General features: G+C 37.5%; 1 protein-coding gene, 1 long non-coding RNA gene and 1 other non-coding gene across 3 annotated transcripts; 1 reads left to right on the plus strand and 2 right to left on the minus strand.

Moving 5' to 3' along the window:
• Window positions 1-1743: 1743 nt before the first annotated feature.
• LOC109036668 (uncharacterized) lies at window positions 1744-8857 on the plus strand. The gene is made up of 3 exons (XR_011899876.1): window positions 1744-2082; window positions 3096-3341; window positions 6450-8857. It is a non-coding gene; the product is annotated as an uncharacterized lncRNA (long non-coding RNA).
• Window positions 8858-10325: 1468 nt separating this feature from the next.
• Window positions 10326-15393, minus strand: LOC109036677 (uncharacterized). Its single transcript, XM_019051034.2, has 5 exons — window positions 15221-15393; window positions 13872-14408; window positions 12776-12901; window positions 11972-12049; window positions 10326-10512 (listed from the first exon to the last, which is right to left on the minus strand). Exons 1-5 carry the CDS (start codon window positions 15282-15284, stop codon window positions 10469-10471), a joined length of 849 nt encoding a protein of 282 aa, XP_018906579.2. The 5' UTR covers window positions 15285-15393; the 3' UTR covers window positions 10326-10468.
• Window positions 15394-17450: 2057 nt separating this feature from the next.
• Window positions 17451-17533, minus strand: TRNAL-UAA (transfer RNA leucine (anticodon UAA)). The gene has a single exon. It is a non-coding gene; the product is annotated as a tRNA-Leu (tRNA).
• Between the last annotated feature and the right edge of the window lie 248 nt (window positions 17534-17781).

The following is a 17781-nucleotide window of genomic DNA, read 5'->3' on the forward strand; positions in this document are numbered from 1 at the left end:
TTAAACAAATTAATGTCACAGTCAAGTGCGACCGATCTGTTTTAATATCGATCAAAGAGCATTCAAGGCGGACGGTTGAAAAATCAGTTTTTCCTCCCTTTAAATAAATTCATGGGTACCATTCTCAAGTTGCTGCCATTGATCCACTGTGCGGCCGTTAATTTCACCAACCCAATCACGCAGGCTTATCAAGGTAAAGTCCACTAGGTTTAAAATAAGCCGCAGAGTGAGTTTCCATGTATGATAAGACTTTGCCGTACGTTCCAGGTCTGATGCTGTTTTGCCGGCCACTCACATTATTTCAAGGAAGTTGCCTAATCAGCGGAAAAATATTGATATTCATTTCATCATGATGATGGGCAATCGAGGAAAATCCGACTCAAAACTGGGAAGAAAGAATCGATTTTATTCAAAGCTGATTTTCCTGGTTTCTTCAACCAAGAAAAATGGCCGATTCAACCATGGTTTTCCAACATTGATTGTGGAATGGCACTCTCTCGGAAGTGAGACGGTCTCAACGGAGGATTTTGAAATTCAGTGGGAGTTTTTTTTTCACACTTATCAGAATTTGAAATTTATTTTAAACATCAAGTTCGGTGTTCAGGAGCTTATGGCTCAAGCACAAAATTCATTTTTGGATTATTAAAAAACTCTTAAAACATTATTTAGGCTCCTTCAGGAAGCTGAAGAGGGTTGTGGGATCTGAAAGAAGAGCGAAACCTCGGATCGTAATCGGAATTAAAAAGTGAAGATAATGGTCATCGTTTTTGCAACGATGGATGAGACTATACCCAAACCATTGGAACATTAACCCTACCATGGATTTAAGATCAAAAGGTTTGTTACATAGCCAAAGACTGAGACCAGAAACCTGTAGGAATTGGACTGTAATCCACTTGCATGAAACAAAAATTACAACGTTTGATTTTACGCATTCATCTGCTCAGTTTTATCTGCATCAGCTATTATTTTTTTTACAGATTGTGAGTCTCTCTTACCTTTTTTTTAAAACAAATTCAAATGTCTTTACGTGTAAAATAAAATTCATGACTCTAAAGAATGAGCAATGCCAAATTGATAGCGTTTTAAAATTTCAGGCTTAATGTTACCCGTTGTCTTCAAGGATAATCCAAGTGAATTTTTGGAATAACGGAATTAATTTCTCAAATATCTTGCGGATCATTTGCTGCAATTTTCGCGAAAATAATTTTCGAGGCAACTTGGCTTAAGGGAAATTAATTTTACATTTTAAATTCTGAATACTGCAGAGAGTTACATTGAATCTTCCTCGAATAGAATAATATTGAGAGGCTTGGAGGATAAGACGCACAAGTGCAGGTTTTGTTATTTCGAGAAGTACGTGATAGAAATGTCGCAATTACATGGATCCTAATGGTGGAAAGAAAGTTCAAACTGACTTTTTGACGCTTAAAAATTGGAATTTGGGAGCGGATTTTTTTACAGAATATGCAATAAAACAAGTTTTACTTGAACTCATTAATATCTCAATTTTTTCAAAAATTTCACTTATGTTGCTCTCCAAGTCCCTCATCTAAACATTCACACTATCAAGAAACATTCCCTTTCATGTTCCCCACCATTCCCCTTAATTTTTATCGCGCGTTTGTAATGATCACGAAAGCTATTTAGCGTATCCAGCTAAACCCGGCATCAATGTAATTTCTGATCATGCTGCTCATTTTCTCGCTAGATGAGACGCGACGTGAATCAGTTTCAAAGCTAACAGATAACCAGCCCGGTGGCATCACACAGCCTCTAACACGGCCGGGTAACAAGTACTTGTACGTGCCCGCAAATCCAAGCAACGTAAACACCACGTTCATAAGTCCGTTGTTTTCGATCAGTGTTTAATCAGTTTTGTGAGAGGGTGAATTGAATTTCGGGCGTGGTCGACGAACCTAACGTGAAAATTCATTACAAAATTTTCCAAATTAAAGTGAAATTCGAGCCGATGGATAAATGGGCGGTCGAATGAAAAGCCGGGATTTGGTTGAATAGTTTTCATGAACTCGACCTTGTGAATGATTGACGTGGAGTCTCTTCGATAAGCGAAACTTCCAAGTAGGTAGTTAAAAGATAAACATGATTTTGAGGTTATTTCTTAAGGAGAAATTCATAGGTCCAATTTTGTGAGTGGATCGCATTCACAATGAAGAACTCATTCTGCTATGAATAAGGCCTTGGTAATAATGACAACACAATTGTGGCAATGTAATATTTTTTTGTAGGAAAAATGAGAATGATTCTGAGAATTAATCGCGTATTTATGAGTGATGCTTTTTATGATGATATTGGAAAATGACATGTTGATATCTCTGGTAACAGTTTGGTATCAATAACAGATTAACAGAATGTCGCAACGCGTAAAACTGCCACACCACAATATCGCATTGTAATGGGTCAAAATTCAAAACATTTCCTCTAATTATATTTTTTTTTTCCAAAAGTACACTTACAATTAGTCAGATTTTAACGCTCCTCTAAATTTTTCAAGGGATCGGGTTTTCCTAGATTTGGACAGAGGTTTTAAGGCGAATATCATTAAAATTGACGCTCCTCGGCAATTTTCTACGCTAAATTTATCAACGGCCTCAAAAAATACCAAAATTTTAAATAAATAGGGAATTTTAGGAAGTTTTGGACCTTTCAGAGAAAAAAAACTTGGGTCCCCTAAGACCCTCTGAACGCTCTTTTAAATTTGTGGTTTTAATGTTTTTGAGGCTCTGAAACACAAAAATTCGTGGAGAGAAATAAGTCTCATTAAGACCCAAAAATCACGCTTCTGCAGTCGGACAATTTAATACTGAATTTATCATTTCTAAAGGCCTTATTAGTTGTTGTTTGTGGCAGTTTTAGTTCGTTTTTGGAAGTACCTTCTGTTTTAGAGGCGAATTTCTCTTACATTCAATCGCTCTTAAAATTCTTTTGAGATGGAACTATTACTGAATACGTTTTACTTGTGACCAGGGAATGCATACAATGTCAGGTAATGAAACGTATTTCCTTTATTTATTTTTTTTAATTTTTTTTTTTTTTTAAAAAAAAATGTCTATTTGTTTTAATTTTATTTTTAGGGTTGTGAATGGCTTCATTCAATGCGAACGTGTTTTTCTTCATGTTCGCATGCGGGAAAAAAGTGTCTGCTTCAGAGCCGAACTTACTGAGATGGGGCACCCTCAAAGACGACGGGGTTTTCGAGCGCGAGCGAAGAGCCAAGGCCCTCTCACGCCATGGGCTTGGCTTCGGGTTTGCACCCCTTGACTACTCCTCCACGTACGGATCGACCACGTCCCTTAACGCTCTCTCATTACACGGAGCAGGTAAAATACTGCAGCATTAACAAAAGCCTGATGTGTAAAAAGAAACTCTTGGGGTTTTTTTTTTTTTTGAGGGGGGGGGGGGGGTTCGTACCCAACAAGTGGTGTCTAAATATATACAGTTGTGGACGCCATTATTTGGTGTAAGTTACTTCAAGAACGAAGGCGTTGTATACTTTTTGTTTGTTTATTTAACTATTAAAGCTTTTCGACCGGTTGGTCATAATCAGAGTTTCAATACACATCACGATTTAATACAATCACATCTAATAAAGTTTTCAATAATTCAACAACACTAACAATATCAACAACGTTCACATTATCAATGGTAGCAAGACACTTAGTCCAATTTTTTTTTACCCGATACCTAGTTTGGCCAACAAATTTAATCCAAGATATACTTTGACAGCGTTGCTCACGTAGTCCTTTAAGCACCGCTACTTATAAGACAAACGGAGCCAAAACAACATGGAAATAGAATGAAAGAAAGGACTCGCTTTGATGACGGCGCAGAGATACAACTATTCGTGCTTGATGGATGTCCGTGTTGTATCTGCAAAATTGAAGGCGCAATGCTCCGCTCTATGCTGTCAAAGAGGTGTCACTTAGATTCAGAACAGGTAAAAAACAAGGCCCGATTACATCTCTAATCTTCGGCTATTTTGCCTACGTAGCTCTTGAAGCACCCCTACTAATAAGACAAATGGAACCAACACAACATGGAAATGGAGCAAGGAAAATGACACGCGCTCATGACGGCGCAGGGATGCAACTATTCGTGCTTGATGGATGTCCGTGTTGAATCTGAAAAATTGAAGGCGCTATGGCGTGAGGCATGAGCTCGCGATGTCTCGCTCTAGACTGCCAATGAACTGCTTTGAATCGGGAGAAAAGTTTCATAAAACCAAACCCAAAAACATCTCTCCTGTCCTCGGCTGTGTTGATATTTGATTTTTTCATTTTTTTCAATTTGATGTCTTTTTTTAAGATGTATTTTTAGTCCTACATCTAAACAAAATTGAGTAAAGTATCTGGTCATATATATGTCTGGTAATAGATAATATGATATTACATAATGTGAACGTTGTTGATATTGTTAGTGTTGTTGAATTATTGAAAACTTTAATAGATGTGATTGTATTTAATTGTGATATGTATGGAAACTCTGATTATGACCAACCGGTCGAAAAGCTTTAATAGTTAAATAAACAAACAAAAAGTATACAACGCCTTGGTTCTTGAAGTAACTCACGATATTTAAATAGGTTTGCTATACTATAATCCTGGAGTCTGAATTCCACAGTCCACATCCCGAGCCAATACGGGAGAGAGGAGCAGAACTGGAAACTTAAGAAACGATTTTAAAGACTGATTTTTTTTTTTTTAAAAAAAAAAACTCATTTCCTGGATTGCTTGAAGGTTGATCGGGTATGCAAGTAGGCTGAATAAGTGAATAGGACACGTATTTCTGCCAAATGGAACTATGTGCATTAAGACATGAGCCCCGAGACTCATAAGAATTGATGCTTAACAGGGCTCACGTCATAATGCACATGGTCCCGTTTGGCAGAAACACGTATGATCTATGGGATCTGCATTTATTGGTCCGTGCCGACCGGCTTGAAGCTAGTCCATCCTGGTGATTGGCGTCTCAGCAGCACCAACCTAAGGCATCATGTCGGGGAAGAAACTCTAACATCTTCGAGAAATTTGAGTGTTTGGCAGAATTTTCGATAGTACTCAAATAATAGCGAGGGAAAGAACCTAGATTAACGATAGAGGGCATAGAAAATTACGAACAAGATATTTCGGTTTTCGGCCTCTCATAATGTGAAAACGAAAGCTGAGCTATTAGCCGATTTTACAAATACATGCAATGATTGCGACTCAGGCCATGCTTTAATAAAAAAAAAAAAAAACCGTGTGCAGGAGGATGTTATTATTGATGTATTATGATATATTTACAATTTTACCCTAACATGGTGGACGAGCAAACGTTTTGACCAACACTTTGGTCTTCATCAGTGCAAAGGAAAGTGTACATAGAAAAGAATAAAAAACACCGGCAAGATGCATAATCACAAACGAAAAGGGAAAAGCACTACAACCTCCTTTGCACTGATGAAGACCAAAGTGTTGGTCGAAACGTTTGCTTGTCCACCATGTTGAGGTAAAATTGTAAATATATTAACATCCTCTTGCACATTGTTTTTTATTTAAGCGTGGTCTGAGCCGCAATCATTGCATATATTTGTAAAAATCGGAAAATTAGGATTGATGCGTTTTTTGAGTGCTACTTTCTCGGGGATGTCATTTAGCATATTCGCTGGTGCTTTTCTCAAGGAAGCGAAGATTTGTCGCTGTATCTTCTCTTATGTCTAAAGTTACCTTTTTTACTTCCAACTGTGGAGATAAAAAAAGTGATTGTAAGAAAAATAGAGCGCAAATTCAGGATATTAATTGTTACATGCAGTGCATAATCCTTTTGAAGACTTCAACGCGACGTAGAAAAAACAACCATGCGGTGATACAATCATAACAGCAACATGACAACCATACAACAAGCGCAAAAGATATGGAACTTCAGTTGGAAAATTAAATACACGTTTAAAGAAGTGATTGCAAACCGTTAGTTCAACTTTTTTAGTATGTAAGGGGGTTGAAATACGAATGTCGATGAAGACTGAAGTGCGAAACGCTTTATTAAGAGTGTGTCGATAAAATTTGCAACTTTTGTTATGGAAATTAAAACTACGGCTCTCTGTGAATTTTTTTGACTCTTTAAAAAACAATTACACTAAATTGCAGGGAATCATTTTCATTAAATTCCCGAAAAAATAAAACCTAACAAAGATACTCAAACCGAAGATTTTTTTTGTAAAGATTTTCAAGATAATCATTTTTCACATTTATCCATCAATATGAGATCACGGGATTATCGGTGCCTTGTATGTACAGTGCATTTTTTTGGATGCTAAATTTGGCAACACCGCATAAGCGTTTCATTGTTGGAAATAAATCGGATTACATTACTTTGTGCATTCAGTGCTATTTTGAAACTTACTTGTGTATGGTGCAAATATTTCCTTATTCTATCACTCCTTATTTCAGACACATCTCCACACGTGATGATAACTTCACGGTGTGTATCTCCTATCCCACGGCTGAAATCTCAAAGAAAACCGAAACGATACAAGAAGCCACGCTGTTACAGATGCAATCGACCAGGACACTTTGCTTTCCACTGCCGAACGAGATATTGACGAAACAGCAAGCACAGCACTGATTCTTGAAGTGAAAACCAAGGGTGGTATAAATTATTTTTGAAATCACACTGAGTTTGAATGACGCGAAGATAGGCATTCTTCTTACGACGAGAACAATGTGGGATAATATCTGTCAGATGGTATTACGTGGATGCCCTTGCAACACCCCCCCCCCCCCCAGAGCTTACAGAAGTAAGTGATTTAAGGGATACTTTTTGCCTCAGGGGAGGCCCATATGATTTGAATTTTATGAATGTCGATTGAAAGCTGATTGTACCACCAGCCCGAAAAATTAACAACCTTTGACGCTTCGAAAAATTTCAGGGAAGAGTCCAATGAACGGTCTTTTTTTTATTTGATCTCTATGTTGTCTGTCTTTTGTTGCCCCTTCAAAAATTAATACACACGAACATAGCAAAATTTTTGAGCTTTGACAGATTTTAAGATACAACCGACCACCTCTGATTTCCGTTCTGAAGATTTTTCTTGTGAGTCTTCATTTTTGCGGTGGCATCTCTCCTTCATCCTTGGCACGAAACTGCGCTAGGTACTCATCTTTTTCTCTCTTTTTTTTTCGAATTCCTCAAAGGAGGTACGATCGATCATTTTCGACACAGTCATTCATTGCATTTATAAACCTCCTCTCAAATCAAATGGGCTTCTCTTGACTGCAGGAGATCTTCAGGGGTATTGTATTGAACTTCACAAGTTTTTAATTATTCACAAACTGTCACGCACACTCATAGGCTAAGAGACCCTTTTACGAACCCATAAACTCAGTAGATCTAGAGGTTTTGACTTTATGCGATCAGTTAAGACAGTTCGTCGTTACTTACGCAGCGTATAATCAAAACTTTTTGTTTCATTTACCAAATTAAAAAGATTGACTTTCACCTGTTGTTAAAAAGTGTAACTTTTTTAAGGTATAGTGAATTGCAACTTCTGCACTTTAAAATATTTTTATGATTTAATTAGCTTTTTAATGACGACGGATCTATTGTTGAAAATTTTAAAAACAACGAACTGAGATCCTATCGGCAAAATAGATAGTAAAATAAACTCTCACACCTGGAGTATGGTGATGCTTCTCCGCTGCATCTTCTTGCCTTTATCGATTCTGCAAGCTTGGGTTACAATGCCTCCAGGGCATATGAATGAATTTTACCCTAATATTCTAACCCTATTTTGCCGATGAAAAGGAAGAGAGAAATTACGATAAAAAGAAATGAAATTAGTGACACTCCGCAAGAGGGCAATAAACGTAGTGCATTAAAGAGGATTGAGCTTCGAGAAGATTGAAATAAAAATCTGGAAGAGCGAGATGCATACTTCCCACTTTTCTTTGAGATTTGAGACAGTGTGATGACATTAAGGTTGCATATTCCGTGTCGAAACATGTCTACTTATGTATATTCGTCTATCTATGATTAAAAGATGGAGCATTTCCTATAAAACGTTTGAACTTTCTACTTTATACAAGATTTAACTGAAAGATTGTAACCACAGTATTATTGTATTATTTGTTTTTTACATTTTTAAGGATTTAAAGACGAATCGACCATCTATAATGCGGGATTAAATATATCACGTACTTATACGTGAGGAATAATTAATTATAATTACTATCCAACAAGGATGTTGGTAGGAGTATTTTTCAAAGCTACGGGGGAAAAAACAATGATCATGATTTCCAAAATTACGCAAATTAATTGTTGGATGGAGGCTTTGAAAATTTTTAAAAGTTACTTCTTTTATTTGAAGACAACAATATCACTCGCTGATGTGATTTTTAATGGGAAGAATTTGCGTTATGGATACTTTCTGAGTATTATATTGTATTAACTTTAATATTAGTATATTTAGTTTTATTGATATTTTCTAATTTTTACAGCGTGTATTTGTTTTCATGAAACACTGTCGAAGTTTAAAAATAATCTTCACTCATTTATGCGAAAGAAATGTGTCCATGTGTAGAGAACTCACTACAAATAGACCTCCTATGCACACAGATGTCTATATAAATTCTGCACATGTAGAATCGGTTATTTTTCTGTAGCTTACTTTTTTTTGTCAAGAAAGAAAAGAAAAATTTTCTTTTACAACTAAAACGCATTTATAAACCTTACAACTATTGTTCGAATCCCGGTATTTTCATGATTTCATCATTGCGGCTTTCAAATGATGCAATTAATTTATGTACACACATTTACAATTTTTTAGACTGAAATAAAGATTCTTGAATGCCTGTACCTATAGAATATGAGTTTTTTAATACTGCACAAACTGACAGTACAGCAAAGGAAAGGGTCCCTCCCAAAATACGTATGCGCATGACGCTCAATGGGGGTAGAAACGCGAGGAGAGCATTTCGCCATTTTTTTTTTTTTTTTTCCCACGTGTTGAGAGATGGAGACCCACGTCACAAAAGTGTTCGGAAGGGGAAGGGGGAGGGGATCGGAAAATTCGAAATTTAGCTTTACTGAATGAGTTACTAATGGGCCTGTTGCATGCAAGAGATACAGCCGCGCGAATAGACATTTTAGGGGTTAAATGACACGAAAATTACGATGGTCTCATTGAAAAAGTCTGAAATACACTCCTTACTGCGCAATTTGCGTTGTTATGAGCGCGCTTTTTCAAATGTCCCGCGTCTGGGGGCAGTTTTCTAATCACCGGAAACGAGCAAACGGCGGGCTCGGTGATTTCCGGAAGATGCCGAGTCGTTGTTGTTGTTCTTTTTTCCTTCAGTTTGTTTACAAACCCAACGTGATCTCTCATAGTGGTCCATGTACGCTTTATGTGGTAACGAAATCGATCAACTTTTAAATATCCAACGCAATCCTTCTACATTTCATTTCACGATATCACGAGCTCCGATTTTTAGGTTATGTTGTCAGTTTTAGTTGACCGGAAATAGCCGCGAGTTGCCGTCAGAAAACTGCCCCCAGACGCGGGAAATTTGAAAAAGCGCGTTCCTAACAACGCAAATTGCGCAGTAAGGAGTGTATTTCAGACTTTTTCAATGAGACCATCGTAATTTTCGTGTCATTTAACCTCTGAAAAGTCTATTCGCACGGCTGTATCTCTTGGATGCAACAGGCCCATTCAGCAATAAGATTAGTTTTTCAACCACCTTTATTTGTTTGCTTGTTATCGAACCTCAGAAATTAGATAGAATCTATTCACTTTCAATGCGACTGTCCTAACCAGATAAAGGTATTTATACACAAAGAAACATGCAGAATGGTTGATTTTACGTACGTGCGATATCACGCGTCATTGGTTCAAAAACTTTTAATTTAGTTGTTCGCCATGTATAAAATAAATTGTGTAATAATTTTTTTCGTGAAACATTCGTCGTAAGGTGAGAAAAACAAAATTAAATCACTCTACGACAGCTCGGATGGGTAAACTCCAGTAGCGTGGCGTGCCATGCGATAAATCGATTGATCTGCCATTTAGACCTATGGAAAAGGATCGATGGACAGCATGTTTGCAACGAACACTTTGATAATCGATTCTTTACATAGCTTCAAATGGGAAACTATCGAAAATCGATCATTCAAGCCTCGCCACTGGTTAGCTCTGCACCATTTACCGTCAAGAACTAACCTACTAACCTAAATTTCCCATAATTGATCCTTTGGCATCAGTTCAAAGTTAAGAGACCATAAAAACAGGGGTTGAATCAGAAATCTCCATAAAACAAAACACAAATGAGTTGCTTGCGGTGAAATCGTGTATTTTTGGTTATTTTTAATGAGAATAAAGCATATTTTATATGAAATTTAAACTTGAATGAATTTAAGATGCTTTCAAGGGCCACAACCTAGAATCATTGCCCTAGTTTGAGAGCTTTCGAACTTAGTAGTAGCCACCAGAGTTCCCATTGCCAGTACCAGCAGCGGCTAAAATCAGAATCAATGAACTTAGGATTAGAATTATCAGGCAGATGAAAGGCGGAAGGCGGCTAGTTTGGATAATCGAAAGAGAACTTACAAATATATTTTCTATCACAAATGAAAAGAATGCTCGCACAAAGCTTTTTTATCACTTTATTTGACCGGCCAAGAGATTAGTGCAAAAGTTGAAAATTGAATTTTGATAGGAGAGAATCGAGGCTCGTTCTGCGGACAATTAGGCACCAAAAATACTCTAAAAGGTCGGACCAAGCCGGCTGTACGATAGGCTAAAAGTTTGAATTTTGCGAAAGAAAAAGCCAATTAAAATTCTATCCTCTAAAGTCATGGTCACAAAGTTGCCGGATTTCAATACCAAAGACACCGCTCCTCTGGAAAAAATTAACCAAAGTGCTCGCACCTTATTCTTCTCGCTATAGAGGGAGCTTTCTGTCAAAACCTCAGAATCTGATTTTTCCCCCGACTTGACAAAACCGCTCAACTGATCAGTTTTCTTCTGTGAACTAACGTTCTTTTCCCCAGGGCGGTCATACCTATGTTATCATGAAATTAGACCTTCCTTTCAGCAGATATGAGACCGAACATTCCGTAGCTTAGCAAAGCTTGTTGCCTACTTTGGAAATGAAGGCACTTAGATTTTAAGTGATAATTATACGGAATCAAAATACTCCTTCAAAAGAATCGCTCCTCCTCGCTGAGTATGCAACCTAACCCAAGAAGCAGTGATCGCGATAAATAGCGATTTTATCGGTTGATCATCGCGATTATATCGGTGACAATTTATCGCAATATTATCGAATGGAAAATTGCAATTTACGGCGATTAAATCGCTATGCATCGAAATTTTTTGTTCGATAAAATCGCGATCAATTTTCGTCGATAAAATCGAGATTAAATCGCCATATATCGCGAATTTTATTTCGAAAATATCGCGATAAATTGCCGGGCAATGAAATCGCGATTATATTGTCACAAGATCGAGGATAGTCGCTCAGATGTTGATGATCCTAGCGATTTTATCGCCGATTAAATCGCAATATATCGCGATTTTTCTGTTGAAAAATGCTACTTGGGAAATAGATAGTCTCACAATCCGAAATCCAATTGCCAGTGTCGCCTCGAAAGGGTCTGATCTCTTCTTAAATCAAGAAACTCAAGGGAACAATAATCAATAATAGAATCAAGAAACTCTTCTTAAACTCAGAACTGATTATTACGATCTTTATAGAGATTGCTATCCGTATCTTAGGTTACAGCCACAGAGGATGATTTCGCGCATGATTCTGTGCGGCTGTTTTTGATGTTTCTTTCGTGAATGCATTCTAAAAATGTTCCACTGTTCTTCCATCAATTAGATGTGCATGTAAAAATTATTTTTATCAATTCAAAGTTGCCAAGCAACTATAAGAAAGAAGATAGTTCTTAAGTAAAAGGTAAAAATTCTTACCAGAACTGCCGGCCGCCGCAAATAATCTGTTCGGTCCACCGAAATTGAAGGAGGATCCCTTAGATGAAGACTGGGTACCTATAGTTTAAAATAAAACTTTGATAAGCCGCTCTTATTTTTATACATCCAATCTAATAATGAATGAGCCCAATCTAAGAGGAATGTTCCTCATACCACCACCTCCCTCCCCCTCCCCCCAACAAGGTCTAGAGTACGTGAAATAATTGCGGAGCAATAATTGCACCATATTGATCTGTATTAAGCAATATCGATAAAATGTTACTTTTGAGGCAGAAAAGGGTGTTAGTAAAAGATACGACTTTATTATGAACAGGGAATATTGGCCAAAAGTAAAACAAATTACACAGCGGGTAAGAAGGCAAATGTTCGCGTAAATATCACCAAAACGCTATTCGGCTGAGAAATTAGCCTTGTTACCATCTGTGTAATTTGTTTTTTTTTTATTGTATATCTTGTCACGGGCTGCGGAGCATCAATCATATCTCATTGGCCAAAAAATAGATCATACCTCTAGGCTGTGGTGCATAGTTAGGTCATTTCATTTTTTTTCCAAAAAAAAAAGAAGATCAATAAATCCAAAATTAGAAAAAAAAATCCACCTAAAGGGCCCTTTTGTCTCCTGAATTCATAGCATATTTACTAGTGGGCATGAAGTTTTAAGAATTTGTAAATTTCATCGCCACCCTCCTATCCTGCTCTCTTTCTCTTGTAAATTTTAATACTTTTTTTGAAATTTCTTGATTCTGATATTTCTCTGATATCAGCACGATTTTGCGCTCTTACCGAAGGATTCACCGAAATTACTTCCGGTCTTTGAGGAGGATGCAGTGAACTTGTTGGCCGAGATGGAAGGTCCGAATTTGCCTTGGTTGAGATTGAAAGATCCACCGTTTACTCCTGAATTTTCGCCTGAGATTCATCCGTAATTCAAATTAAATACCATAAAATTCACCGATCCAAATTAGCATAAAAAATTCGTTCAGCAATACACATCATTAAAAACATTTGAAAAAAAAAAAAAAAAAAAAAAAAAAAAAAAAAAAAAACTTGCTGCCCTATAAAACATAAGCCTATCATTTGTAAAAAAAAATTCAAATAATCTTATCTCATGAAGTAAACACTCTTGAAAATTGGACTTAAAAAGAAATAGGTATATGATGCAGATCTCACTTAAATATGTAGGAAATGTGACACTAAGGCTGTTATCCTTTTAATCAAACATATTATATTAGCTCATCGTGATCTAAATAACGCAAATTTTGTCACCTGTTACATTATCTATTTTATTATTCAGATCAAGTTTAATGAGAGGAGCCCACACTCATGTCAGTTTAGAAATACAATTCATAACTGTACGGTTTATGGATTTCAAAATTCGAAGTATTGGCTCTACTTACGAAAATTCAAGCCCCTCTAAAAACTCCCACCCATGGAGAGGATTTCAAAAAAAAAGGCAAGCTATTTTCATCAGTATAAAGTTTATTTTACTTTTCCTTACTTCTGAGTTACATTCCTTTCTTTCTCACTTCGTCTTTGAAATAATTGAGAAATATTATTGCTTGAAAATTAACATTTTTCTTAACTTTAAGACCTCAAAATAATGTCCTCAGAAAACTTTCAAGTGGACATCATTCAATCATCTGCCTTTGAGTCAATAAATAATCGAGATTTTTTTTCATTGCATGCGTCTCAATATTTTCTCTTCCCGTATACTTATTCAGCTCAGAGTAAACAAAATAATTATTAACCGAGGGCATCTTATGTATCACCTATTCCTCACTCATTCACCACTCGTTTTCCTACAGTAATTTATTCACCGGGAGAACATTATTTACTCGGATATTCAGAAGGTGAGAAGTAGTGCCTAGTAACCCCTTACCGAAAGAGGATCCAAACTTAGAGCCTTGTGTAGCAGCGTTGGTCTCAATGTTTGAGCCAGAACCACCCCATCCACCTTGTCCGTAATTTCCAGCGCCGCTGAAACCGCTTGCACTGCTGCCTTCGTTTCCACTCCCAGATTTGCTGTAACTACCTGCTCCTGAGCCACTAGTAGAGCCACCACTTCCGCTTCCGGAAGTACTTTGACTTCTGGATCCTGAAGAGCTGGTGGAGCCGTCAGTTTCGGTTGTGCTATGACTTCCGGATCCTGAGTTGCTAGTCGAGCCTTTGCCGTCAGTTTCGGCTGCGCTGTGACTTCCGGATCCTGAGTTGCTAGTCGAGCCTTTGCCGTCAGTTTCGGCTGCGCTGTGACTTCCGGATCCTGACGAGCTGTATCCACCTTTGCCTCCACTTCCTGATCCGCTTTGACTTCCGGATCCTGAAGAGCTGGTGGAGCCTTTGCTTCCACTTCCGGATTTACTCTGACTGCCAGAGTTTGAAGAGCCGTAACCTCCTCCTACCTCCTGAGTTGGAGCGGCTGAAATGGTAGGTTTAACAATAAGTGAAGACCGAAAAATTCAGCGAAAATTATGAATGTAAATGACCGTTTACCGTCATGTAAAAGCCTATGACATAGATCAAAACAGCCTATCCAGATGGAACTCCTTACATTTTTCCAAGAGGATTAAAGCGTTCTCGTATGAATTTAGCACTACTCCCATACTATGTCTCGTGGGTTGGCTGTGATTCATTTTTTAAATTCGACGGTTAAACCTTCAGACCAGGTACCCCGTTTGCGGTCACTAAAAATTTCCGCTCACAGTCGCATGTTGTTAAAAGAGAACGAATCAATCACTCCTTGAAGTTTTTGCAAAGATTCCTTCGCACAGAGAAGGAAAATCATGGAAGTTTTCAAAGATTTGCTTTAGATAGTTTTTCATTTAAAAAATAAAGTATGACAAGAAGTCTGCAACGTCGCAAACCGAAACTCATGCCCTGATAGTCTCACCGTCGATACCTATGCAAAAGGCTGAATTTTTTGTGTTTTGAAAGTTCTACGCATAAATAACGGTTAATTTCTTTAACTTAAAAATATTTGTCTCAGAAAAAAATTCTAACTTTTGTAAAAAGTAACGAGTAGGGCTGGGTATTTTACAAAGGTCTATGTTACTCCAACATTTGCCTTCCTCGTGAGTTCTAAGAAGAGAGCCGGATTTTTCTTCAATCCATAGTGCAATTTAGAAGTGCTTAGGTATCACAAAAAAATGGGAGAAAAGGAACAGAAGAATTGAATAACTAAGAAAAATAGTTTGACTTATGCTTTTTAAAAAAAAGTGAAAGGAAATTTACCTCTCAAGGAAACTAATCCCACTAGCACGCAAAGCGTGAAAACGCACATAAGTGTAACTTTCATGGTAGAAAACGGAAACCACTAACGGAACTCGAACGAAACCTAAAACTCAGGTACCGGTAGAGAATCCTAACTTTTGGAGGACGAGGGCGAACTGTGGTTAGATCCTCGCGGCTGCGGTATTTAACTTCAAGCTCTATCGCAAAATCGTGTTAAGCGTGCTGCGAGCGACGTAAAATCGTGAGGCCCCCGTGAAATTTTCTCGCGATTTTCGAAAGAATCACGAAAGCTTTAAAGATTAATAATCTCTAAAACTCATGCACAAAGTTATTAACTTCTTTCTTTATTGCTTTTTTTACCCGAAAATTAACTTCAGAAACTGTCCCATTATTTTAGAATAGGTATCTTTTTTCCTCCTTTCTTCGAGATTTTCTTCATTGGGAAAAAAAATCGCTTGGATCTAGAGTCCAGACTCTTGAAAACATTGACAAGAAAAAATACTCTTGATTCAATAGGATTTTTGCTTGAATCAAAAGGAAATCCGCTTAAATTAAGAGGCTATAGGCTCTTTGATTCAAGGAAAAATCCAATCGAATCAAAAGTATTTTTTCTTGTCAACGTCATTAAGAGTCTGGACTCTAATTCCAAGCTATTTTTCCCCAGTATTTCTTCATCATGGTTACCTAATTTTACCCTGATTTAGAATATTACTTTGCAAACACCTAATCTAAAGAAGGCATCCCAATTCGGTTGATCAATTTTTAAAAACGAAGGTAAATTTTAGGGATTTCGAGGACCTTCCGCTCATCTAACCATCCAAGATATCAATACATGTATAAACATCACACGGCACTTTGTCATCAACATCCCTGTATGATGGATCTCTTGCTCAGTACAACGATCACTCTTCCAAAATTTTCTCAATCCAATAACCACAATTTTCATGATAAAAATTCTGTATACCAACCAGATTTCAAAAATCAATATCTCTGGGAAAACTAATCGTTAACAATGCCGTGCCATGGCAAATGACGAAAGTGCCGAGCGATTTTCATAGACAATCATATGTTCGATGACATCACTTCGCATTAATACAAAAGCATTTTTTTAAACTAATAATATTGGCATGAGCGGAGCTAGACATTTTTTTGGAGTGAGTCGAAGACTCATTTACCGCCAAAATCAGTCTCACGCCGGTTAAAAAAATACACTAATCCTGCTCTACAGCCACATAACTAAGTGGCGCTGTTCACCCATACCGCGCGGAAAATTTCGACGGTGCAAACTACCTGTCATATTTTATTTTCCAAATAGAAAACTACTTTGATTTTTTTTCTTTGTGCGAAGAAAATTTTACGAGAATCATGTATAGGAATGATGTTGATTCGTTCACCTGTTAAAAAATAAAGCGGGAGCAGAGATTTTTAGTCTCCGCAGACGATTTACGTGGTTAGGGAGTTTCGGCGTGAATTGCAATGTATCGATTGTTATGCCATTTTAACCTATGGTAAAGAATCGATTATAAATGTGTTTGCTGCGAACACCCTATTTATCGATTATTTTCCATAGGTTTAAATGGCATAACAATCGATATATCATAAAGCACGCCACGCCACTGGTTTACAGTTATCAGGATGTCACAAATTCGCACAATATTTAAGGAATCTGTGATATGCGCTCCTGGATGTTTCTCTTTGACATGGGCGGAAGTAGGAATTTGTCGTAGGGGAGGGGGGGCGGGCAGAAAGGCACTTCATCAAAGGGAGATCTTTGCGGTATGTACTCGCTTTGCACCAAATGAAGGTTGGAGGGATTTCCCCAGCCTCAAAATGGGGTCCAGTGCGGAAGTCCTTTCCGGAGAAATTTTGCAAAATTAAGTCGTTTCGAGAGCAATTGAGGTGCTCCCGCTAAAAATGGATCCAATTACAATTATTTAAAATTTGAAAGATATGTTGGCAAGCACTTACTTTAAAAAAATCTCTCATATTCTCGGGAGGAGTCGAGTGGGGTTCTCAATGATTCCTTCGTAAAATGAGTAAGGGGCAAAATCGACCCGCTTATGCCTCAAACCTGTATACCATGGTGCGTTATCAAAAGCAGCTTTATTATTAAATCGATGCAGTAAATTGACATTTCGATCTAATCGCCCGATAACATATAACTAAAAAACCACCCAGAAAGCTCACCAAAAGCGTTTATGCTGCAAATCTCTAAAATTAAAAAAGGGATTGTCAGGTGTGGGGTTCGAACCCACGCTCACACTGTGAACCAGAGCTTAAATCTGGCGCCTTAGACCGCTCGGCCAACCTGACTCCGTATCTAATACGTGTGCAAATAACAAAATTCACATATTGGTTGAATCATCAACTTATTATGATATAATTTTATTATGAAAATAATATCCAGATCCGGGGGAGGGGGGGGTGCCATAGTGGCATGCTCCTCCCTCAGGCCAAAAAAGGGGAAAAAAGGAAAGGGAAAGGGGGAGAAAAGGGAGAGGAAAGGTAGAGAAAAAAGTGCACTTAAAAATTAACATAAATGGTTTTAAGACAGAACTGTA

This window comes from Bemisia tabaci, chromosome 5 (genome assembly GCF_918797505.1).
Source record: "Bemisia tabaci chromosome 5, PGI_BMITA_v3".
NCBI lineage: Eukaryota > Metazoa > Arthropoda > Insecta > Hemiptera > Aleyrodidae > Bemisia > Bemisia tabaci.

Coding starts and splice junctions, on each gene's coding strand:
- LOC109036677 (XM_019051034.2), bottom strand. CDS start 15,284: ATGAAAGTTACACTTATGTGCGTTTTCACGCTTTGCGTGCTAGTGGGA. Junction 14,409..15,220: donor GGGATTAGTTTCCTTGAGAG/GTAAATTTCCTT, acceptor CTACCATTTCAG/CCGCTCCAACTCAGGAGGTA. Junction 12,050..12,775: donor TAATTTCGGTGAATCCTTCG/GTAAGAGCGCAA, acceptor TTTAAACTATAG/GTACCCAGTCTTCATCTAAG.